General features: G+C 41.6%; 1 protein-coding gene across 4 annotated transcripts in view; it reads right to left on the reverse strand.

Moving 5' to 3' along the window:
- Positions 1-26,666, reverse strand: part of LOC139103298 (very long chain fatty acid elongase AAEL008004) — a 35,318-nt gene that overhangs the window by 4,092 nt on the left and 4,560 nt on the right. Inside the window, exons 1-7 of one of the 4 annotated variants that reach the window (XM_070657820.1) lie at positions 21,622-22,057; positions 6,548-6,700; positions 3,852-4,042; positions 2,659-2,739; positions 1,922-2,005; positions 455-511; positions 113-218 (exon numbers count right to left, since the gene is read on the reverse strand). In XM_070657820.1, the coding sequence (XP_070513921.1) occupies positions 113-218; positions 455-511; positions 1,922-2,005; positions 2,659-2,739; positions 3,852-4,042; positions 6,548-6,605 (577 nt within the window). In that variant the 5' untranslated portion in view covers positions 6,606-6,700; positions 21,622-22,057. Of the gene's footprint in view, positions 1-112; positions 219-454; positions 512-1,921; positions 2,006-2,658; positions 2,740-3,851; positions 4,043-6,547; positions 6,701-21,621; positions 22,058-26,666 lie in introns of those variants that run through there. The other 3 variants (XM_070657819.1, XM_070657817.1, XM_070657818.1) reach the window with 3 other exon arrangements.

The following is a 26,666-nucleotide window of genomic DNA, read 5'->3' on the forward strand; positions in this document are numbered from 1 at the left end:
TCGCTCCCCTGACATTGACACGAATCGGTTTTGCGAAATCAGCTGGGTTTCTGCAATGCAGGAATCATACGCGTCAATATGTGAGAAATTGCGTAAACAATTTTCTCCCTACCTGGCGTGAACTTGACACCGAACCAGACCGACATGGGCATACAGCCGTGATGGATCACATGCAGCGTGGATACGTGATTGTTTTTCTTTCTCAGCACAAAAAAGATCTGAAAGTACACGCAATTAAAACCGTGAAAATGCAACTGTAAGCATCCTAGTTAGATAAAAGAATATAATTACCTCTGAACCGAGCCATAATTTTATATCTAACGATAACTATGATAGACTTAATTATATTTTTAATTAACTCGATCATATTTAGCGTTAACCATATTACAGAGTTGTGGCTGGGTACAAAAGTAACTATGTTCTTCTTTCGGTGAAACGTTTAAACTGTACATACCGTGTCCATGAATTCGGTAAATTTCGAGAAGTAATACCACCAGCTTGCGTGGACCATCTGCGATTTTAAAATGTCGATTAACAGAAGCTTTTTAATTACCTTCAAGTGAGAGTGATTTTATGCGTGAAGTTCTGTTTGAATTTTAACTCTACTCGAAACACTACGTCTTTAAGCATGAGACACTCTTACATTCCTGTCGAAGATCTTGCCTTCGATCTCTATTACGCACTTGAACAGTTTTAAGCACACTTTTTTATACGATGCAATTACAAATGACAAAATTAGTCTTACTCAAACGGAAATAGAGAAAAGTACGGAAAGGAAGGAAAGAAGAATGCACATGTTGCAGTACTACGTTTGTAAAAGCAATTCAACTCAACGTGGATAATTGTCTCGTGAACGGTAAAAAACTAGAGATAAAAAAAAAATGTAAAAACAAACGCGATTATCAGGAATGTTGCTGCTAAAAGCACTTCGTGGCATTGTACATCGATACACGTGTCATGATGTTATACTCTAAGAAGAGTCCATGAAAATTACTATCGGTACCGTCACAGTGTGTACGAACTACAATAACAGAAGATAATGTGACGAATAAATGTCCACGTAAATTCACGTATCATCTCTGAGACGTAATGATACACAGCGTTGTGTTAAACAGTGTTAATTACACAAGCCTCTAACTACGAGGTCGTTCTCGCGAAGTCTACTCAGCTCGCTACTCTACATGCTGCACTATTTTGGATCTTCCTTCTAGCGTATATATACTTTGTTGCAAGAGCGTAGCCAAAGTTTCATTTTAAACTCAGCCGTTTTGGAGAAAAAAATCGATAAACAAATAAAAACAATTCACACGTAACTTACTATTAAATGGTATATTATATTACGTAATAAAATAAAATAAAATAAAATAAAATAAAATAAAATAAAATAACATAAAAAAACATTTTTTTAGAGCATTCATAATTTTAATCTCTTCCCTCCCTGTGGTCTTTTATTTTCAGCCTTGATTTGAAAATTTCAGAGGAACATTAGTTTTCTTAATCTTTTGCTACGCTCTTGGATATGTGGATTATTTACAGAACCGGTTATCATCGAGTTACGAAGGATTGTAAATTCTCAGAATAATTTTTTCAACTGATAATAGTTATTAATTTATAAATACTTCACAAATCATATGAAGTATGCAAAGTTAACCCTTCAAGACTATCATATGTAAAATAGTATTCCATACAAATTTCATTTCAATTAAATGTTATTTAAAAACACAATAAGTAGTAATTTATTTTTTTTTTAGTATGCGTGGTATACTAATAAAAAATGAGCATATGGCACTTCGCTCAAAATATCACAATTTCGAATTACTAACCAGTTTTATGAAGCGTTTCACAAAGTTAGATACAAACGCAAACAGAAAAAAAATCAAATGGCGAGGGAGAATTCTGTTAATCACGAATGATCACCCACCCTCAGCACTTCAGGTTTGTCGCTGTAGTCTACAGGTTGGCACCTTAGAGAATAGTCTCCAGTCAGCCATCCGGATATCCCTATCTGTAACCACATTCGCCCAAAGGCCATTCGCCGTTGATCAATGAAGAAAAAAAAAATAGATGCACATACATTACAAGCTTATCAACTACTTTTGCGTACGACCTAAAATACCGTATACAATACTTGACAAATGTCGCACCTTCGATAAGAAAAGAATCCGCAGTCAATGTCCTCGATTCGCGAAAGAACCGCGAGGAAACGTTACGGATTTAAATTTCTTCATTCCGAGGAATAAAAATCGAAAAACAGAGCGCGCGATTCAGCTGCAAATCTTTCCCGAAGAAGGTGCGACAAGCGTTCGAACACTTGAAGAACGTTCGGTTTTCGAAAGCCGAAATAGCGAATATCGAAGCGGAGAAAGATCGCTCGAAGAGCATGCTAGCTAGGCTTTCTGTACCAAAATAATGAGTAAAGCGTCAAAGCTCTGTCCACGCTCCAAATCGCCGGCGCGCTATTTACACCCTTTCGCAAGCTTCCGCTTCGAGAAGGCAACAATTTATCTAAAAATAACACATTTATTAATTAGCAGCCTTCATCCATACATCAATGGCCCCGATGCGATTCGCTGATTTCTATTGCAATTGTCGTCTCGTTGAGGTATGTCGTCAGAAGGCAGTTGAACAGTCTGGCTGTGATCGAACCGGCTAACTTACCCTTATCGCGGTAGGGCTGTTGGAATAATCCACCGGCTGGCACCGGAAACTATACTGGTCCCACCATCCGCCCATGAGGCACTGCGTTGCGAAAGAAACGTACAATCCTGCCTTGCACATCCTTGCCACTGGTGCATTTTCGCGCCGCGAAATCGAACTTAGCGGTTTCAAATCAATCTGATCGCGACGCGCTGAAGAGAACTCGACCAGGTCGCGGATTTGCGTTAATACGCAAACATCTTCAATAGTTGTGTAACAGTAACACATGCAAATTCTGACGATTAAGAGCTCTCAATCGTTCCCTTTTTTACGGCCACGAGACACGAACTCGTGGGAATGCCGGGGAATGCACCAGTGACAAACGTATTTATTTGCGATGTAATCGAACGTAATCGCGACTGTTAAGATAGAAAGTTTTCGTTGGACGTTCCGGTGGTTGCCGACGATAAAATCACGGAATTGCTAGATCGCGCAACTGTAAATAGCAGCGTATCATACCCCAAGACTATTATCACTCGTTTTCGACCGTGTCGCGACGAATGCTGCGCCGCTAAACCGAGCATGGGTCCGATGATGAGCTTAAAAGCTGATTTCAAATTAGCTGGCGAATCTCCGAGTTATAAATAAAAGAGATTTCAATAAAAATTAGCATGCGAGTAATTGCAATCTCATGTATTCGGAATAATAATTCGGATCGTGACACAAAATATTTTAAGACTCCGTGCTGAAATTGTATAAAAACGATAGCTGCGTTCAGCGGAACAAATAACTTTTCAGCTGTTGCAAAAATTGCAAATCTGAGTAGTGGGTTCTCCCTGATTCGACTAAAATTAAGAAAATATGCCAATTAGATTTACGATTTTTACAACAATCAAAGACTAGCTTTTTTTGCTACACGTAGCCGTATAAAAACAAATTTTTACCGGAAAAAATATAAAAAAAATTTCTCCAACAAAAATATTGAATGCAAACTTTGGTCCGAAATTCCGAAACGATGAGTGCAATAAACGCGAAATATTTGTTTTGACAAAGTAACAAGTCAATAAACAGCTGAAATAAAACAAATATAATTCAACCCTTTACGTCTCCTGAAAAATTCAACGGACAGAATTGGTTTTTTCTTTCTTTTTCTTTTTTTTAAAACGCGTCGGATTATCAGAAGACCGTGGCAGAACTAGCGAACAGAATCTCACCTCGTAGAAAAGCCAGGCAGAAAAGATCACTTGAAACAGATTGTAGACTACCAGGGTGTTTTTAAATTGAAACGGCTTTCGGTTTTCCATAAGCTTCGGTCCTAGCACTTTGACAACGTAGACGTAGCTGAGACAGATGAACAACGTGGGAAAAGGCGACCTCATCAACAGCCAATTAGTCGTTCTCGTGTCTGTAAAGGAACATCAAAGCTATTTCGTGAGAGTGACCTCGAAGCTACGTCGATCTTCTTTCAAAAGGACCGCATAATTCGGCGACCCGACGCTCTTTATTCGTCTGGCTCGTTTATGTGGTCTTCTCGCGATACAAAGCTGGCAAAAAGTGCAGCAAAAGTGCTTTAATAAACCGCAGATTTATTTTTAAACGCAACTTCGAGCGAATATATTTCGATACTGAAATTACACAAAACCTACGTCAATTAATTTATTCCAGGCGCGATGCGATCGGAAGTAGCCTTGAAAACGACAAGCGTGATGTACAACTATGCGCAGACATAGTCATTTGTCAGTTTTCAGGTTCGTGATCATAATAACGTAAATAATGATGAACAATAAAAATAATAAAAAATCGTAAAATAATTGAAAACTTAACGGCTGTTAATAATGATTTACTCTATTATTAAAATAATTCATTGAAAATAAAACATGCGTGGATTCTATTAATCTTATCATCACCGATTTGCTAAGCATAACATCTTTCCTATTTATTTATTTTACTATAAAGCACGATTATTATCGACAGAGAACAGTTTCCTTTTCAACTCTTTCGCTCTTCCTCCCACTCGCGTGCATAATCGGAGCACTCTGACGGCCATGATTTAGCGACGATAAAAATTGCTCGTCCTTCGACGTCATTCCGAAGGACAACTCCCTCCGTGGCGTCCTTTCAGACGTGTCTGCCACATTTTTCGCATCCTTCGAAGGTTCGATCACCCTTTCGGTTTTCCCCGCGCGGAAGAAAAATTAATCCTTGGTATTTCTATAGGCGTTCCTTGAGATTCCCCGCCGGATAATCGGATAGTGACAAACACGTTTCAATTGCAGAGAGCTAACCACTGGGTGGATACAAATAAGAATCGTGCATTTGCATGTGCGGCCGCAAGTTGTTCAGTAAGCGCGAACAACTTTGTGTGTAATTAAAATATGAATAAGACAAAATTAATTATCACCCGTGAACACGCTGACGCCAAATTCCATCTCGCGGAAAAAGAAAAAAAGAAAACGCGACACGTGCGCTGCTATTTCAATTTAAAAAAAAAAAAAAAAAAATTAAAAAAACAGCTCATTTGTGCATCAAGAAAAAATATTTGTGTCGCCGGGAATTAAACACGCGCGCGCGCGTTACCTGCATTTTTCACACGGTAGCAAAACACGCGTTTACCCGTGCGAAGTCCCACTCGGAAGCCGCATAACGTTTCCTTTATCGCGTCAGGTTTTCAATATTATCCTTGTGTCCACGTCATACGCAGATCAGACAATTTGCACCTTCCGCATGCAAATGAATTATCTTCCGCGGAATGAATAATCGAGCGGTCACGAGACGTTAATAATGTAAAGTGCTAATAAGGCGCTTTTTTAATCTCGACGTCGAGCAGCGCGGTTTTTCCATGCTAATCTCGCCGGGGCGTTAATTGACGTATCGATAAACGCTGCAGCCTGTTCTCATTGACCGGACGGGCAGCTGGCAACATTATTAGCCTGTTAATCGCGACGTAGAACTGCCGGGGCGTTGGATTCCTCTCGTTGGCGGCGAGTTGCGAAAAGAAGCGCCCACGTTGCGACAAATCAGACGGCCATCCGCGTGGAATAAAGAATTACTCCACTTTACGCGCACGAACCGACGGGCGCGATTATCAAAGTGGCATTTCGTTACCGCGGTCCAAAGTGGGACAAGTGATGGTCTCAAGGAAACAGTTCTCCAACAATCGCCCGCTCCACTTCGCGCGACGCGAAACCAGCGGCCGCGGACGCGATAAAATTGACATTGACAAACCGCGCGAATTGCCGAGCCGCATATTTTGTTATGCAGACCGTGCGTAAAGAGTGATAAGACGTCTATAAAAGTACGCCGTCCCTGCGAAACCTGACATGTGCAACTTAAACTGAATCTATTTTCAGCCGTAATTATAAACGATGATAATTGAATCTAATTAAAAATAATTATGTACGTTGCTCAAGCGAGATCATATCCGAGTAAGCGGGATCTAAAACATATTACGCTTTTCTAAAAGATTTAATTAATTTCTTTTTGCAAAACAATTATAAAAAAATTTTTTACGACTTATGCAGAACTTGATAATGCCGTGAATTAAAAAGCGCGTAAACAATGTCGCAATTGAAAAGTAAATATAAATCAAACGTTCCACGTCGAGCTCTCTAAGAATTGACGACCTAGAGAGGAAATAACGCTCGGTAACGATATCATTGTCCGCTATTTACATTGTTCTCTCCCGCACATCAATTATGTAAATCCGAAGGACTCTAATGCCACGCAGCGTCCAACTCTCGAAATTATCGCGCGGCTACGTAATCGTCAATTATAACATGTCAGGTGATGTCACCGAATAACACGGCATATATTGTTGAACGGCCCGAGTTTTCGTCACCGTTATCATTGAAATCCGAGTCGTTGCTCGTAAACGCCGCGGGGAATTTGGCACTTGCTAATTAATAATTACCTGCGTTCTTGTCCAGTATGTCGTGGAACCGGTCTATATAGTGCATTATGATCGACATGTTGCCGCGTACTGCTCACAGACTTACTCTGGATAAAAATGCAAAGCCGAAGATCATCCACTCTATCACCTACTTTCAGCCAGTCGTCTCTTCGTCTAGAACGGAAAACAATTGATTTTTATTATATTTAACGGTTCTTCTAAACGATCATTTACGAGATTCGTGTTGGTAACGATATCCCTTATTTCTGGTCACGGAATCGTATAATAATGCAAAAACCAGTCGAATGAAAGGAGAAAAGTGCTTTCAATTGCACGAAACACATGTAACAATAAGTTCTCTTCGTAAAACAACAAACCATTTAACCTGATCTGATTAAATAACACAGCTGAGCACACAAATCCACAAAAATCGACAAAAATATACAACTATCACTTTCTAAAAAAAAATGTCTTTTCGTCGATAAAGAGATTCGTCGAAAAATACGAACCTCAGAATCGAACAAATGTATAAAGTGCGTAGCTCGGGTTAAATTCCGAGAAAGTTTATATTCAAAAAAAAAAAAAAAAAAGAAGTCATTTATGAATTAATGACGTGCGACGATCTTGGACGAAACGGTACGGGTCAGGATTTCGTCAGGATTGGTACCGCGTTTTGGACCAAGCGTGTCGCTCGAATTCATCGAGATTCAAGTTCTTCGACGCGCGGAGGGTTACGTGTCGCCGCGACTTACGTGCCAACGAATTTTTCATTCGAAAGCGGCCGCACGGCACAATCGGGCAATGCCGTCGCGCAATTCGCCAGGTCGACCATGAATCGCCGACGGCGGCCTTGAACCATTCTCGTACGTGCGACGCGCACCGCGGTAAATTGAATTTCACTCGCGGCTGCGGGGGAGAACGAGCACAAACGTGCAGATCTGGCCGCGCGCTCCTTTCCCGCCCTGGCCCCCTCGATTCGGCTGAAATTCGCCGGGCAAACGAGGTGAAAAAACGCGACAGTGAAAGTAACGTTTAGAGAACCGCTTGAAAACTGGAAATTAACGACTCCGCTACCTAGCGATTAAAAATTAACAATCGTTGCACGTGTCCCCGCTTGCTCAAGCCTGCCGCTCCACTTGCTACACGTCGGCCTGTCCGTTGGCAAAGCAGAAAACAAAAAGTGTTTACCTTTTTAAGACCGCGAGGAATTAGAAAGAACTTCGCGCCGAGACATTCCCGACACTTTTCGCGGAGTGAATGATATTTGATAACGACGCTCGCAAGCCGAAGAGTATTATCGCGTTAAAAATACTCGAGCGAAACCCCCAGCGGAGCTTGCAGCGCTTATCTTTTTGAATAATATCTCCGGGCAGCTCGATCAGGCCGGGGATTAAATACTGCACGAAGATTACAGGATATATTTCGCATAAAGAAAGTGTCGATATCGATTTCTACGCTTCGGGGCGGAGAGCGAAATTGATTATGTTACCGAACAGCCGCGATCGGGGCTTAGCGAGGTACCCGTTGAATTTCGCCGCACTACGAAAAGAAATGTGCGAACTCTGCTCGCTAATCTATTCGCAGATCTACCATTAGCGCTATGCTCACCGAAGAGAGTAAGTGATATCGCTATCTTACGCGGCGATTTTCAGAGCTGCTTTTAATTACTGATACTCGGCTCAGCCGCGATTAGATAAACCAGTTTCCACTTCCGCTCGCGGAACTAAGGACGCGTTTATTATTTACGCGCTGTAATAATTCCTTTCGCAGGCAAATGAAATCGACCGATCGGAATCACGTGCGAAATCGCGTGTGGATAATTTTCTTTCGTTCTTTTTATTTATTTTTTTTTTTTTCGGGGGAAGGGGAAAATTCGCGCGAGATCAAAGGCCGCGCGGGTCGGAATGGAGGTCGCGACCGCAGTCCTCCCACGAGCGATCGTGATCGCGCTAGATATTTTACTCGCTTGCAAAACGAAAAGCCGAAAACGCGCCGAGCAAGCGAAATACCTCGGGATTACGTTGCGAAAACTGTATACATTATAACAGAATCGCTCGCGCGCGCACGCGGCACAGAAAACGGGCCGCGCGGAGGCCGAGATCGTGTGCGTGTCTGCCGTGTGCGTTACGCAAGGAATCGGTCGCACCTGCGCAAGCGTGTGCCGTCCGGCTCGACTACCTGAAATCGTCATTTAATCTAATCGCGAGGACAAGAGAGAAAGAGAGAGAGAGAGAGAGGGAACGCGGGAGAGACACGGAGGCGGTGTTTCTTCTCGTCTGCCTATTAACATCCTATTAACGTCGGGAATCTCGCACAAGCGTTTCACAAACCGTTTCCACGCTGACCGAGAGCCCCGATTCTGCTCGGCTGCGAAGTACATTTCACGGACGTGTCTTCTTTTTTACGCCGCGTGCTCAGTTACGAGCCGACTGTAACACTTGAGATTTTCCTTTCGTTACGACGCCAAAGTTGACGCAATCTCTTCCGATCTCGCTTGACGTTCGCGTAATGCCTCGCGTAATCACGCGTCCGCTGGACCACTTCGGGGGCCCGTTCGATCACGGTATCCTCGCCGGCCGGGCTGTTAAGTACGCAACGTATACGCTGGCGGTGCGAACGAACTCGCGAGTTCATTCATTTTCCCCCCTTGCGGGCCGTTTTCGCGCTCCGCAAAGTTCCCTGGGGCAGTGTCTTTATTTAGAGACGACACACCTGTCGACGTCTTGTTTACGGCCTCTTTACGAGCCGAGATCAAATCGCCGGACAACGACAAGCGGTCTGTGTCAACGGCGATCTCCTCTAGATCACTTGATACCTCCCGACCCGCAGAACGATCGAACCGACCAATAATTTTCTATTTCAATTCCGTCGATCGACTTCTCAATTTACCTCGCGCATTGTAGAAACGATCCGCGAGAGAACGGCCCTGTTCTTTACAAAAAAAAAACAGCGTGACGTCGCGTCGCGGCACGACGAGGCCGCCGCGACTTTATCTACTTGCGCAAATAAACGGCGGGAACGCTATCTGCCACGGTTGCATAATGATTTTTACGATAATCACAGGGCGGTGCGGCGCTGCTCGCGAAGGGTTAAATCGGGACGTGACACACCAACGGCGACGAAGATGACGGTGTCGTCGGCGACGGTGGCCACTGGAACGCGTCCAATCTCGCGGGCCGACAGCTCGTGAAAGTGGCCTCAAGCTCGGGGATCGTCGCCGCTAATACTCGTGAACTCGGCCGCGTTAAACGGCAGGAAAGTTTACGAACGCACCAGCGTTAGATCCAGAGGACTCCGACCCCTATATCTCCGTCATCCGCTCCAATTGATCGCGCCCGAATGAAAGATTCCTCATTGCCCTCGTTAAAAACTCCACCCAATCGCGAAGGCGCATTGAACGACGCTGGCGAGAAGTCTCGCTTTGACTCGCGAGGTCGCTTTGAACGAGCACCGAACGAAAAAGCGTCGCTAAAACTGTGGCTTTGCAGAAAATTCCACGATCTAATAAAATATCTGTGGCACCGGGAACGGTAAGCTTAATCGTATAAATCCGTGCGTTAATCATTTTCGCTCGCTCGTGACAAAGAATCACGATCGGCGCGATAAATTTCTCCACGGATGTTGCTCGCGAAAGGGTACACGCGCCGCGCGTTTCATGTTACATGGGTTTCCTCGAATATTACATGGTAGGTGCGGGACAATAACACAATAGCACAATAGCGCGGTGGTAAAAGTAACGCTTTCCGTGGTACTCGACTTTATCGAGCTGGAGTTTTCTACATCCAGCCTCGCTGGATGCCGCGGCGAGCCGAAAGTGCAAGTGTAACTATTATATGCGACGCAACCAGCCGGTGGTCTTAAGTAATAGTAACTCGCGCGCTTGAGTAACGAAACGGAGAAAGATGACAAAGACGTGACGAGAGAGGAAGCGAGATAGCGAGCGAGAGAGATAGATAGAAGATAGATAGAGAGAGAGAGGGAACGGAGAAAGGCCTATCGGACCCGGCATGCCGTCGTTGACACTCCGAGAAATTGCGGTCGCGTGCTGTCACTGTCCAGCACGCCGGAGAAAAGTGCTGGATCGACGACTATCGCAGATTACGACTTCGATGTAACGTACGCAGCTAACCGTTCGGCGAAACTGACATATGAAACTACGAGATTAAACAGCGTCTGCCGATTGAAGAACTGATGCACTTTACCCGTCAAAGACACGACTAATCTCCTTCGTAATTTAAACGTTCGGGTACCCGGAATCTAATCTTTTTGTTAAAATAAGACCTTGGAGAAGAATGATATCCAGAAGAAAAAAAAAACTTTATTTTATCTTATTTACTGCGAAATATTTTAGGAAATCATTACGTGGTTGAGAATTTTCTTCCAAGAGAGTTGGTTTAATACCTCGATTAAATATCATCGATGTAATGCCTCAAAAAGCGGTAGTGATGAATATATATAGGAGGTATCGAGCGCAATGTAACGTAATAATAATCGTCGGTCGTTACAAATTCTGTGTCACCGGTATTATTTTAACGTATCAATTTAAGCGCCGGTAATCGGCGTGCAGGAGCTGAAAGCGGATCGTAATCGCGGGGACCGGACGACATGAAACCGCAGCCCGGCGCGTTTTTCGTTTTAACGTGTAAATTACCGTTCTTACAAATGATTGCATGTGATTAGAGTTAAAAAAGAAAAGAAAAAAAAAATCAGAAAAAGAAAGAAAAAGGAGAGAAAGAGATTAGTCAATACTTGAACGTCGACAGGTGTCAAATCGCTGCAGCCTGGGAATCCGCGGAAAGTGCAAACGCACGTCGTGAATTCTCGCATTACGCGACGCGATTGCGTAATCGTGGCCGGGATGAAGAGATCGCGGCAGGGCAAGGAAAGGCAAAAGTAGGGGAAAGGAAAACCGGAGAAAAAAAATAAAATCAAATAAAATAAAAGGCACGGTGAAGCGCGTTTGCTATCGTACGGCCCGCCGTAATCTGTTTCCGGAAAAGCAGGCGGAATCGGAGGCCCGAGATACGGAACGATTAACGCGGCCGGCGTACGCGGTGACGCGAATTTTATCGTAACGCTGCCTATCTCGCGGTTACGTCTCCGACAACAATATGCTCCTCGTTCAGACAGGGTGTAAACATCGCGTACTTTCTCCCGAACTCCGGAGGCTGGAATGAGAGAGGAGCGTTTTTCAGCGTTGCGCTTATCGTCATCAGCAAGCGATCGAATAGATTTAGAAACTCCGTCAGCGAATTCCGATTTTTCGCCAGAGCACGCGATCAACGGTCAATCGTAAGAAAAAAAGTTCAATAAAAATTAATTAATCTTTCAATTAAACTTAATTATCTCGAGTATATATATATTTTTTTTTTGCACAACGCTGGAGATAAAGAAAAGCTAAATTTTGCCGCGATGTTGCTTGTTATTACGCGAAATTATTGGAATGGCACGTATCTGAAGATGACTGGCGTTTCGAAGACGTCACTTCATTTTTCGGTACTCGGCGCGGCTCGAAATTATCGCGGCACGTTACAAAAGCGCAAACACACGCGAGATCGTCGAAATAGCGCGTACCGAGGCGGCTATCGCCTCACAGTTGATCATCACGCGATTACTGTAATTGTCCACTCGATCACGCCTGAGAGAGACCAAAGTTTCGACAGACGTTAGAAGGTTTCGTGAAAGTCGCGCGAAAAAATCACAGTCGCGCAATGAGAGAAGAATATATTATAGTTACTTTCGGGCACAACCGTAATTTTACGATTTTTTTAACAATATAATCGAGTCAATTATGTTTATAATTAATTCGATCATATTGAACAGTGAAAATATTTTAAACTCATGGTTGGGTTCAAAAGTAAATATGTTTTCTCTCGGTACCCTTGTATGAACCTGACGACTAAAATAATTAAAATAATAATAATAATAATATACCGGTGTCTGAGTGATAACAAAAGGAGGGTATCGTTTTTATGATCGTGATGATAAGTCACTTGTCCGTCAAGCTGTTTCTTATCGTAAGTGATTATGCAAATATTATAATATATGGATAAGACATTGATGTTCGGGTGCGATGAAAGATAAAAAGGAAAGGCGTGATTGATTGATATCGCGGATCAAGCGGCGTGATTTCGACCCGACTTCTTAATTGCAATATTCATTACCGCAGCCGAAAACGACACTTCGTCAAGGTTAAGTGTTGCTTCTTTCCAACGCGGCGGGTGCTCGAGGTCGCGTGTCTTCAATCAGCTCGTTAATTGCGTAAACCTTGAGTAGCGACTTGGTTAACGCCTTAGATTCAGTTTAACTGCAGCGCCGCGCAGCTTTCCGTGCACAATTTTTACGTGCGATCCGCCGTATTTTTGCGAGATTATGCGAGATACAGAGACCGCCTCGTATTTAGAGACGTACAGTGAAAAAAAAATATAATTAATTTCGAAGCCAACCATAATTTTATATCGACTAAGAGTTAATAAAACTATAAAACCGAAATAACACACACGAAATTAATTAAACCTACCAAATTATATTTATATCTTAATTCATCGCGGATTAATTAATCATTACTTTTTGTGTTTTCATAAATTTCTTTTTTATTTTGCGAAGTAATAACATAAATCAAGAAAGATGTAAAAACTTCGTTTACAATAAAAAACAAAGAAATAATAAATTTTATTAAAAAAAAAAAAAACATTTTAAATAGTTTGAAAAAAAACGTGCTTAAACGTAAGAGCATAATTATTGCGGTGACAATCGTGTATGCAAAAAAAATCTGTTTTCAAAAAATGTAAATTAAATGATGCTTTAGTGTTCAATTAGCGTAATCGACATAATAATAATGTATCCAACGCATAAATATTTAATGCACCACTTCGAACAACATTATTATGCACGGAATTTTTTACAAATCATAATGATGTACGCCGCCAATTCATCATTCGCGTATAGCAAAATTTTTTGCAAACTTATAATGTACGTCTCACATAGCGAATTAAACGGCAGGTAAAATTAGCCGAAGTATATAATATAATAAATAATTGACTAAAGGAAACATTGTTGGTGCCCCGGCAATATTAAAGATTAAATAAAAACAGAAGGTTACTACAATTACGAGTTTAACCGGTTATGTTAAACGGATCTTGCCTATTAACAATAAATTGCACATAAACGCGTTACGCGGAAGAAAAAGGGATGAGAAGCAGATCGCTAAAAGTATGCACTTAAGCAAACGAACACCGAACAAACAGCGAACATTCCAAACGAATCGATCATTAGAAAAATAACATAGTAACAACATACATCATCGACGAATGCCGCGATCGTTGTGTTCGTTTGCTGAGTGTATACACATCTTAATATTTTAATAGCAAAAGTCAGCGTTTTGAGAGAGAAAAAAAAAGTCCGAAGAGACTTTAGAAATATCGGAACAGTCGAACTCGTGGCTCAGTTGGGTGAAAATAAATTTTCTTTAAGAAGCCACAGGCAGTCAATGCTCGCGTTGTTCAGCGGATGAAGCTACTTGGCAACTATTAAAAAAAAAAATTGTTAATCTGATTGAATTCAGATTTTTATAACGGTTGCAAAGCACCTTTTTCCGCTGGACGCGGCCAATGATGCGAAATCTCACGCGCGAACGCGACACCGGATGCGACGGTTGTGCCCCTCTGATTTATGCACCGGATAAACATTTGCCTTTTCTGTTCATATTTGAGCGGACAAATACACTAACCTACACGCGTTATCCCGCGATACGAGGCGAGACGCTGCATCTCGCTGCTCGTCGTCTTTTATCTCTTGCACACGGGCGACTGCGAAAAATCGCGCGATTAACGCGTTCCGCGAATTTCGGCGGGATGCTGTTCCCAGGGCTTTACTGGATTCCCAAGACTTAACTAGAAGAGTTTCAATTAAGCGCTCGCCACTTTAATGTCGTTCTACTTGAAATTAATTGCTCGCAGCGGGTGTCCTCGATCGCACATCCCGAGTGTGTCCAACGCATTACCGCGCCGTGCAAATTAAACCGTGCGATGGCACGTGTATGTATGTACAAGAACGCGAGAGGCTGCGACGACGTCGGTAATGATAAGGCTTTACGAGAAGCCGCAAATTTTTGCAGCAACCGACGATTCCGCGAAACGGCCAGGTAGACGAGAAACCGATCATGGGGTTCGGCGACAGGAGAGGTTCGCGAATGACGCGAGAGCGTTAAGTCCATGAATAACCCGCGGCTGCGTTTCGAGATAAATCGCCATCGCGAACGAGCCAGCCACTTCGCGATGCCGATGAAACGACGTTCTAATGACCCGCGGGACGAGACGCGGCCTTTGCCATTTCTTCTAGGATTGCACAACGTGGCTGCAGCCGACGCATCTGCGATCCCAAGGGAAACACGCTACCTCATCGGTGAATTGACGATAATCAGCGATGTGAAAAATTCAGCTCTAACGCTCCGAATTGCCGCACGCCGAGAGACTGATTAACGATTACGTAAACGACTCCTCCACATTATTTCACTGCATTATTCCACTCCATTATTTCACGTTTAGAAAACCGACTTGGCCGAGCGTTTCGGAGCGCGCGTACCTATACCTTTCGCGAATTAAAATTCGATCGGCGACGGTAAAAGTGATCCGAGCGTGTCGCCGCGAGATAATAATTAATTCGGGTTTTTCTACTTTTTTTCCCCTATTAGCCTGGACACGTCTAATTAAATTGAATAGGTACGAAATACCGCTGTGTTTCCTGCTGACCCCGTATAAGGTGACTTGAAAACTTAGTCCGCAAAATCTCATTTGAATTTATAGCTCCCTCGAGCGGAACACGACCTCGCGGGAATTCAAGTATAATTGCTCTCGCGGATTGACTTTTCAAGAACGCTCCAATTTTCTCTAATAATATCTCCCCGCGAAAATTGCCGGCGCGCACAGGAGCGCGTCGAGGAGGCGAGGCCTTTTGAAACGCATTCAGGCCGAATTATCGAAATCACACGCCTACAAACGACCCGTTAATTACATTTTCACATTAGTGCCAACGCCAATTGATACCCGACGAAGTTTTCCACGTGGCGTAGAAGCCGCGAGACACGTTACGAGCGAAATAAGTCGCGACTTGAACGCTCAGATTACGTCGCGGACCAAAATCCATATTTACATAGCGTATCGCAATGTCGACCGTTATTGCGAGTAACATAACTGTTAAGGAATCACCATAAACTGGATAACGTTGGCTAAATAATTTCGTCAGCGCAGAAAAAATTAACCGACATTTTTCCATTCCGTTATGTAATTTATCGGTCGAATTCTCTTGTACTCTCGCTGAAACGATCGTCGCGTTATCGTGGAAAAATTAGTATACAAAAAATAATCGAAACAACTTATTTGCGATTTAAAGCGGTTATAGATATGTCGTATTGATTGCATTAACGCACCGAGCGACCACTAAGTCGGTTTGCCGAATTGGGGGAGAGGGGGGGGGGAGAAGGGGAAAGCGAAACTTTCGTTATCACGATTTATTATTTTTTTTTCGTCATTTAAAAATTATTTTCGAATAAATTGAAAATTAAATCGTTCTAAGCCGACGTGAAAATCCTCGCGAATTTTCGAATTATCCCGTTACGTAGAATTATCTCATCAGATTAACGAGCGGATCACGAAATCGTAAGGTCGATGATGTAATTGAGACGAGAAAGCGGATCCTGGATCTTGCAAGTCGACCTTCGAGATTTTTATTTCCGCGTGCTTATATGCACGCCACGCCGCTATCTTTGGCATTTCCGAGAATGCATGGCGAACAAGAAAAATCCAGTTGGGTCAGGTCCAGGTCGGACGGAATAACCGATTCATTTTCGCGTGCGAATCGATGATCGATGGGCCGCGGGGAAACGATCGGGCAGCAGCCGCAACGGCAACGGAGTGGTAGCGAGCGGGGAAAGTGCATAGCTGCATGAAGTTGTAACTCGCCGAGAGTCGCTGTAACGCATTAATGGTTGCGCGTGGAAAGAAAGAGGGAGAAAGAAAAAGAAAGAGGAGGAAAGGCAGGGAGAGAATCCCCTTATATAAGCGCCATATTAAAGTCCTTCCTCAACATCGTTGATGGACTGCCGTGAACGAAAACTGCCGCGATCGAAGCCTGTTATCAGCTGCCTTTTCAGACCCCGCCGAATAATCACACCTCGCGACGTGCGCGGGGCGCCGCCGTTTTTGCTCGCCGGAGAAATTACGAGATAATTTCGAAGTACCGGTCCGAGGGCTTCGACGAGTCCAACGGCCTCGCCGAAATTTCTTACCGCACCGGCATCGATGGCAAAGTTCGAAGATTATTACCCTCTGTCGTGTAACGACTTCTTCGCGTAAATGTACCGTAAAAAAAATATTAAACAAAAAAAAAATGACGCGTACGCTGCCGTCAGAACGAAAGTAAATACGGCAGTCAGAAGACACTGGTAGCCTCGGTGTGTAATGAGCTTAGCGACTAGATAACAAAACGTGACCGATTGCAAATAAACGCAAACGCGCGATACGAGAGAACGGACGCTCCGGCCTTGGCAGGTGAATAGCACACATATGCCGCGGGCCGAGCCGTGCGACTTTCATTTATTAATGAAACCGACGTTAATGACCGGTCCGGTGAGTCGGCGAGGCATGAGATCGCGGATTCCTCCGCTAGCCGGAAAAAAAAAAAAAAAAAAATGTGAGCACATCCGCGCGCGCGGACGCACGCGCAAGATCACGAGGCAGACCGAGCTGAAAAATTCGGGAGAAAGCAAGACTCGTTTCGATCTCTGTCAGAAAATTTGCCGGGGCCGTGTCGCAACGCGGCGTGTTTCACGTAATAGGCAGATAAGTTGACGTGTCGCCACGAGCCACGCCGGATAAGACCCGCCGCGCGGCGATTCAACCGCGACCGGCACGATCGGAGATCCGCGCCTGTCGATCGTCACCGGCGCTGATAAGTGGATTGATCGAGGAATCGCTCGGCACGCGATCGCGTTCTCCGGCACGCGCCCACCGCACGCTTGCTCGAAACTGTAAAAAGTACGCAGCGCGTTTTTTTCCTACTTTTTTTTTTGCATCTCTCGCGTAGATTATACAACAGCTTTTACCGATTGCGTTACTGTATACAGTAGCCGGCATACCGGTCAACCGGGTAAGCGACTATCTCGCTCGCCGGATTTACGCACGATTCCACGAGAACGTACACCGCTTCTATCGCGCTACCGTAAAATAACGTTGACGCGAGGTCTAATTTGTATCTCGCCTGAAAGTTGTCCGCAATTAATCTAGAGCAGCGGTCCCCTCGCGCACAGCTTTCCAACGCTCTATTAATTTAATGATGTAATTAAGAAAGAAAAAAAAAATGTTTACGGGTCAAAATTTAAAGTCATGCGAAAAAAAAAGAAAAGAAACGTAGGTGCGTGCGTGCGATTTCACTGCGAATGTCTCGAAATTGAAAGTTCTAAAACGTTGAGAGCGAAATGGGGAGGGTGATCGAACGAGAGACAGAAACGAGATCGAATATTAAATTTAAAAACCCGGGATTTAAGTAGCCGCTTTTAAACGGGCCACCGTTTAATTCTGATTTATTTTGCCGGTGATAATTGCCAGGTCTACCTAGTGCTCCTTTTTCCCCGCTTTCCAAATAAACCCTAATTACGTGTAATAACAAGTCAAGTACCTCGTCATATCAATTTAGCGCGGTTTCCCGCACTTTGAGAGTTCGATTATGTATCGAGCATGACACATGAATTAGCGCAAAAGAAAAAGAAACGAACGTATGGACAAAGATTTGTTGAAGCATGATATATTACGTGAGCTAAATTAAATCAATCTGATCGTTCATGAAAGTAAACGAGTTCTTCAATGAAAGTATACTGAAGAGCAACGCGCCTATTAAGATTAATTAACATTTTTACACGAGCATGTAAACAAGTAATATATGTAATTATTAATTAATAAATATACATATATATATTTATACATGCATTAGATATCCCGCCAAGTATAGACGCAGCAAAGTACTGTCGAGACTTTTTTTACGCGATACGCCGATTGAGAAAATCCGTACATATAGATTACCGAATCTCATTAACGCCTGAACTAATTTTCTACAAAAGTAATAATATGATAAGACTGCGCTAATACAAGGTTGCTATGCGCCGATGCAAGGAAGAAATAAAGGAATAAAAAAATGTTTAAATATATTTTAATATATGTAAATATTTTATCGCAAATAAAAAAAAAAAAACTTGGCGCTGTCGTTTTGCCACAAGATAAGTAAATATGTATATTAGCTTGTTTTTCATCTTGCGTCTGTCCGAAGTTTTTTAAATTTATAATAGTATTTACTTGTATTAAAATATATTTATACATATTTATTTCTTCCTTATACGACGTCGAAAAACATGACACGAATAAAAACACGTTCTATAATCAATTGTAATATAAATAAATCAACATTTCGAGTGCCTTGAAACACAGGGGACGAATTACTGTCGCCAATAAGCGCCGCCGATTAAACGAAAGATCTTAAAAGATAGACAAACTGCTAAGCAAACAATTTTCGAAAAATATAAATAAATAATTAAAAACTACTTCGTGAAAGGAAAAATAGAGGATGCGCGGCTTTTCCTCCGCCTTCAAGGTACCTGCCGAAATACACACTCCATTAAGCAATGGTTTTTCTTGTTACTTTGCTAATTGTGCCAGCGATCGATTCACGTGTTCGCAAAATATCCCACGACGGTCTCGTAACGCGTTTCTACGGACGTCAGTACAACTAAACACATACGTACCGAAGGAAAATAAGTCGAAATTGAAAAGTGACTATAAAACTGACCGCAAGAAGCAAAAAAAATCTCAAGAAGGGGGGGAAAAAAATGAGTCGTAATTAATGACGTTATATAAACGATACACTATTGGAATTTAATACACGCAGTAACATAAATATTATGCAAAATCATTATTAAAACGAGTCTACCTGCGAAATTATATTTTTCCAAGATGTAATAATTTGTATGTATAAACCGACTGCGTTCAGATGAAGAAAAAACAACAGGAAAAGCGGAATTATATTCATAACACGTCATTATAGATAATTCTTTTATAAATCCCATGATTCACTTGGGATATATGTATATTAACGTTTTTCATCAAGCGGACGTGGCTTTTTTTTGTCTAAAAAATTAATTTAAATAATAATAAATTTAGAATTAAAAAAATTCTTTTTTTTTTAATTTTGATAATATGTAAATATATTAAATCTAATAAATATACATATATAAATCTTTTTTCTTTTTTAATTTTAGTTTTTAGTTTTTAAAAAATTGACGTTTAGGAAACGTGGACTCATGATTATTGTCAAAATGAAACAAGGAACATTTTTTATTATTAAAAAAAACGTAAAAGTCTCGTGACATCGCGTGTTACGTAGAATCGCGAATCGTGCAATAATTAATTCTACTACGCTATTGTACGACGCATTATGTAATAAAAATCGCGCGCGATATACATACGGCAGCGAGTCTTACTGTGGAAGCTCCGTTCTCTTTCTGAACAACGTCGTCTGGAGCCGAAAACAGAATGCATATCCTATGATTAGCGCACGCAATAATATGATTTAACTGCACGTTACGTCTTTAATGGAGTCTCTAATACGGAAAATGTGCGTCTTTCACATCGAGATAGCAAACGGGAACGAGAAGGAAAGGCAGAATAAAAGGAAAAGCAGCGAGCTGGCGAGAACTTAAAACTTGATAGCGTTAATGGCTACCTGAAGAAGGCATATCTATGTATTTCGTTAACGGTGAAGAAACATCGAATGTTACACATATTATCTACTTAATTGCCGCGTTTAAAAGGCAATAAAGCAGGTGCGATGTCGTCACTGCGAGGCAATTTCCAAATTTTGAGAATAACGAAAGAATTTTTCAGTACATGAAGAAGTTGATCTTCACGCGGCCTAGCCCCGATTTTCCGATTTTCCAGTACGGGTCAGAAAATAGATCGCAGGGCGATCATCGTAATAACGCGCGGGATCTCCCGTTGACGTAGTCGCGGCGTCGAACTGTCGACTTGTTGTGTGCGGGCGATCGCGAGGCTTGCTAATCGCGCGGCGAAATGAACGTAGAAGACCACGGCGACGCGGTTTGCATTATGAAGCGTTGACTCAAGGCTTCCTTCGGTACACGAGGATGGCCTAACGACTATAAATACGTTCATTAAATGCTCCCGCGAGTCTGTGGCGGGCGGGTGGAACGTGAATCGAAAACTCAAATCGTGCGCGCACGATGATTCATTTCGAGACTGGATGCGATAACGAAGGAAGGAAGGAAGGAAGGAAAGAAAATGTATTTCGTACGCGTTCTCGCGCCGATGCTCGGGCAGCCGAGCGACGACCGATCGGAAATTAATTAAAATGTTCCGTCACATATTGGACGGCCATTGCTTCAAATCCATCTCGGTAATATTTCAATTCAATATGTGATCTAGTGAACGTCGTAATCCGACTCGATATGGAATCCCTTTTTTATTGCCCTACCAATAACGGGGACATAGATATCGATATAATTGGGACGAATTGGATACTAGACTTGTGTCACATGCGAATAGTATTTTCCAGATAATATCAAAAATTGAAGACATCGATATCGCGCTAATCTTGATTCCATCCAGTGAGTCCATCAGCAACGAAAATAATATATTTATCGAAAAGCCCTGGCAACTTCTTTTTTATACTCGATATCGAGAAAAATAATTAAAAAAAAAAGTAATGTACTAACCAGTCGGTAGAAAAATTGATAAAACCTGATAACATACTCACGAGTTTCGTAAAACTGGTTTTTGCATTATTACAGCAATTTCCAAGCATTAATTATTTAATAATAATTTAATATTAATATTTGTCCGTATTAATGTAATAATATAATATAACAACATAATAATTCTGCGATTACATAAATTAATATTAATCATATTATTACATTTTTCAAGTCGCTAAAATTAAAAAAAAAAAAAAACATAATATTGTCAGATATAATACAATATTAAATCATTATCGAAGAATCGACGTTGATTTTGAGAAAATCTCACTATACTTACTAATTATCGAAAGATCGCGCGCAGACTGCGCCCCAATAAATCGACGTTCGTCCAAAACTCGCAACACACACTAAAATCGCGACACTGACGAAAGCAAAAGTGATCCTCTCTTCCCTCTTTCCCTTTATATCTGACCGATCGGCGTTTTCTCAACTTGTGCTTTACCGGAGGAACCAAGAGATCGGCACGACAGTAGGGCTGATAACAGACGCAAATTTGCGTGAAAAATCGTAGATCTCCCCGACCCGCGAGATTTATAATAAGTCGAACGACGTTTCGGCAGACAGCATTTACAAAAAAAAAAAAAAAGAGAGAAAGAAGTTGAAGGTAAAAAAAAAAAAAATAAAGAATGATAGGAAAAGAAAAAAAGAAGAGGAGCTTTATCGACCGTGCCGATATTGAAGCGACGAACACACCGACGTCGTGCCAACTCGCGGACTGGCGTACGTAACGCCGGTGCATTGCTTTTAACCGATTCGCCATATTGGTCCCTTCTACCGCCTCTCCCTCTCGCTCTCTTTCTATCTCGCTCGTTTTCTCGCCCCGTCTCCTTCCCACTTGCCCGCCTCGCGTCCTCCGGATCTCGTCGTCGCAAACCCATGCGCGACGTCGAGATTGTACTTCACCTGCACATGGCTCTTTGACGTCGTTGCGGCGTTCGCCCGTGTGACGTCACGCGACGGTCCGACACCCGGTGGTGCCTAAAAGGTGAAGCCGCATCGCGCGAGACAATGGTAGCGTTTACCAAAAAAAAAGTTCCATAGCATAAATCGTGAATTTAATCTACGTTTGCTTTTAATTTTTTTTCTTTTTCTTTTTTTTTTTATTGCTCAAATTCAGGAGCATACGCTAATTAATTTATAATTTTTACAATTACGCAAAATTTTTTTTTCTAAACGCAGGTATCGTTTCCTCAGATGAAGTGTTTCCTACACATATACAATTTTCTTTTTTTTTTTTATTTTTATATTGGAATCTGTTTTTTTCCGCAAAACTTGCACCGGCGAACCTTTCTTGTATGTATACGTGAAAGAAGAAAAACGATCGCTTCCTGAGCTAATTCGCGTTTTCTCGTGATCGATTGCTCGTCAACCCGAGGTGCATCAGGTTCACCTTAGCGGACGTCCGGAAGGATTATGTCATGTCACGTCAGACTCACTCGACGACGTGCAAACTGTCAGTTTTGACGTAGTTTCTCGCGATCTTTGTCCCGTCACGTCGGGCATTCGAGCAAATACGATTGCCTATAGAATAATAAAGATATTTATCGAGTGAATTCTAAAAACGGCACGTGTCGTCATATTGCATTTGATTGGTTCGCAGAATGTAAAGAAACGTATAAATTTTACTCGTTGATTAAATCGCGAGATTAACTTATAATTAGTAAGTACGCAGGAGCATTATATATAAAAAAAGAAAAAAAACCCGCGACAATTAGCAGAAACCCAGCAAAATACGCGATCGGTGGATCCCTTTTAATTTTCAAGAATCGGTCGAATCACCAGCTCCTTGGTAAGCCACAAATTGGCTCTGAAAACATTTTTTTCGCAAATGCAATGTGACTTCATCTCCGCGTTTGCATGTCTCAGCCTTCATACATCGTTATTATCCGATGAGACGTCAAAAACGCGGAAGGCAGCTGTTCATTTGTCAAAGAAACCTTTGTATAAAAATTTCGCGAGTTACTTGTCTGTTTAAACGCGTTCGGAAAGAGATCTTAAGTATTATTGATGATAAACGAGGTACGAAAGGATATTAATTATCATTAATGCTAAAACTTTCATCCTGACAACTTACGATATATAAACTTCAGTCTTTTCAATTTAATTCAAATATCTGTCTTCTTTTATTAATAAATTCAATTACGAAAGACGTAAATAATATATCAAACTACGCATATAAACATGGTTCGTTTGAGCTAAATAAATCAAAATTATGTCATTTTTTTCCATAAAAAAAACTACGCTGAGTATCGCGATTGATGTGGACCCAGAAAAATTGAATTACTTGAAATACTAGTGTACTAATTATTTAGAGAAGAGGAAAGCAAAGAAAATTTTCATCACCCTCAAATACCGATACATTTCACCATGTGCACAATGCGTAAGAACACGGCTATAAGGCGTAAATAGTTTATTCCGAACGTCGCTCGGCGCGGGGATGCTATTTTGAGTTTAGACTTTCCAGAGAAGGACCGTATATTCCGACGAAGGTCAGGCAAGTTCAACGACTCGCAATAAGAAGTTTCGTCGAGAGATCTTAATTCGACAGTACAGTAATTCGAAAATCCTTTACGGAGTCGGTGGTCCGCGAGTAAAGCGCTGGGCTCAGACCTCGCGATCGTTCCCCGGATTGCGAAACGAGCGAAGCTCTGGACGCAAATCGATCGACAATAGCCTTCGGCGAATTACTGTTCTTGAACGACATTTCCTCCCGTTCGTGCAACCAAACTCTACCGAGTCCAAAGATCACGATCTCGCAATGACGTCTGGCAAAGGTCTCCGATGCGGGTTACGTATGGAAATCGTCGATCGTATTTTCGAGGATTATTCAAGGGCGACCGCAAAGCAAACGCGACTTAATCGGCGAACCGGCACGACGCCGGAGAAATATTTATTGAGATTCAATTGCTGTCGTACGCGCGTGGCGCGTCAATGGCAATAAAAAAAAAAAAAAATTATATGTATATACAATCGTGCGAGATGAAAGAGGAAAATGTATAAACTGTACCTGAATCACCGAAATTCGCGGCAGCTATCGTCGGCGTTCCCGCGCTTTATCCGGCGCGCCGGAGAATGTTACACTGCCGGTATTTAGCACAACACTTCGCTTTCTTAACATTAATTTTGTAAGCGGCTTTTGCGATCTGAGTAAAAAAATAATAGCGTCGAAGTAACGACGGCTGTACAATTATATTCAGGAAGCGATCAATGTTGCATGACGCTTTTACGTAACGCATAAACAATGGATGCGCTAATCGATTTGACGTCTACCGTCAGGCCATCATTAAATCGAACATTACCGTGCAGGATTTCTAGCGCGATTGATCTTGCAAAATTATTTGCGTATAGATCAAGGGAAGATCCACTAAGAAGTACGCTCGAAAACTTTACATTATTGCTTAATGATTCGCACGGCTAATAAATAAATTTTTTTTATAAGTAAAGTGGCAGCGGCGTTTTTCCTATCACGTTGCTACAAATCACGGCGTTACAAACAATTTCCTAATGAGAACCAGTGGAGAGAAAAAACGTAGCGCATCTGTCGAATTACGAATTTCATACGCAATAGGAAGCGATCATTAAATTACAAATGAAATAAATTTAAGCGCGACGATTATTATTATTTTTTTTTTTTCCATATAGAATTCCATATGTGATTAATCCATACAGAAAAAACAATTAAAAGCCGGAATTTTTCTAATAAATACTTAATTAATAATTAGACACAAATTTAAAAAATTAAAGACATAATCTTATTGTTTCATGGAAAATAACTTAACAATTTAAATTTGAATTATCGATGATGAAACTGTTTCAAAAGACTTTGCGAAGTTTTTGCATTATGTAAAATGGAAATGTAACTCTTGATCTTATGACCATTTGAACTTCATTCGTAATATGCATTGTATGTAAAATTGATAAAATATCAATTATTTATATGACTCTACATTTTAAATTATTGGAAAAACCCTTTTGCTCAAATTTCACAATAAACGCGCAATGAATCGTCAAATCTTGTCTTGCCGAGTTACGTTTAATAAACAGGATTGACGTGTTGTTAATCGTGTCTTTATGAGTTCTATTGACAATTTTGTCTCAATAATTTCTCAAAGCTTCTGAATTGTTTGGAATGACGTAACGTGAAAAAATCAAGCTGCTTAAGAAGTTAATTTTAATTATACATTATATGATTATAGCCGTATGGATGCGCAAAATGCCGCGAGTGCGATAAAAGAGAATGTTCCAAGGTACACAGGACGTATTTGAGTTTCAAAGTACAAGAGAGTGCCAGAAAAACAGATTCGCGTTTTATCTCTCTAACCAAAAAATGACAAAGTCAATCTGGTCGCGAAAAGTCAAGCACGTCAATCGGCAAGCACATTATACGTAAAATAATATTTGATTAAAAAATAAAAAAAAAATAAAAAATAAAATTTTTAACGTAAGATACAAAAAACTCTTTTTTCATCATCCATTATAAAAATTATCATGTTCATAAAAAGTACAATCAAGTAACGCAAATGTGCACGCATTTGCGTCAAAAATTTAAATAAGAATTTTAAAAAATCAGCCTTAAGTTACAAAAATAATCAGGCAACCGAAACATAGTTTGGAATTGTATTAATTTCTATATATATCCAAGATATTTTAATTAAACAGCGTGATCATAAGATAAAATAAATCGATGAGAGCAAAAATGATCATCTCGGTTGCTGCGACTCGCAATGATTTTTATGTTTTTTCACTCCACGTGTTTCTTCGTTAACATTCAACCGCAAATGTATACTGATACTCTGCTCCTTCAGTCGACTGTCCTAGCTTTACTCTGCATTATTCTCAAGGTACGAGAGTCCCCTTTGCTCAGAGCTAACACGTGCCGAGAGACTTTCCTTCTCCTAGGTATTGCGAAAGTACAAAATCTCTTTAACGAACGGTACGAACGAGCGGAAGAAAATGACAGGGGTTCGTTGGAGGGGCAATAAAGGGCCGGCAATTCCACCGCGAGACACGAGATGTGGATCGGTGCGTCATTTCGCACACTCTTACAGACTTGGCCTAGTAATGTCGAGGTGCCGTACGAGCGATTGGCGAACCACCAGGAATACAGTGCGATCACGTTAGTTGCACAATTTCGCGAACGTGCCATACAGAGTATCGTTCTACGCTTCTATCGAGGTAGCCGGTATTAATTAAGTTTTTTTTTTTTTTTTGCCGGACGACTTGTATTAAAAGTGGATTAATAAGCGAAAATCAACGACTATTATCAATACCATGCATTATCGTCGACCTGTATACGACCCGTTTTCGAACGGCGCGTGTTAT

This window comes from Cardiocondyla obscurior, linkage group LG06 (assembly GCF_019399895.1).
Source record: "Cardiocondyla obscurior isolate alpha-2009 linkage group LG06, Cobs3.1, whole genome shotgun sequence".
Lineage (NCBI taxonomy): Eukaryota > Metazoa > Arthropoda > Insecta > Hymenoptera > Formicidae > Cardiocondyla > Cardiocondyla obscurior.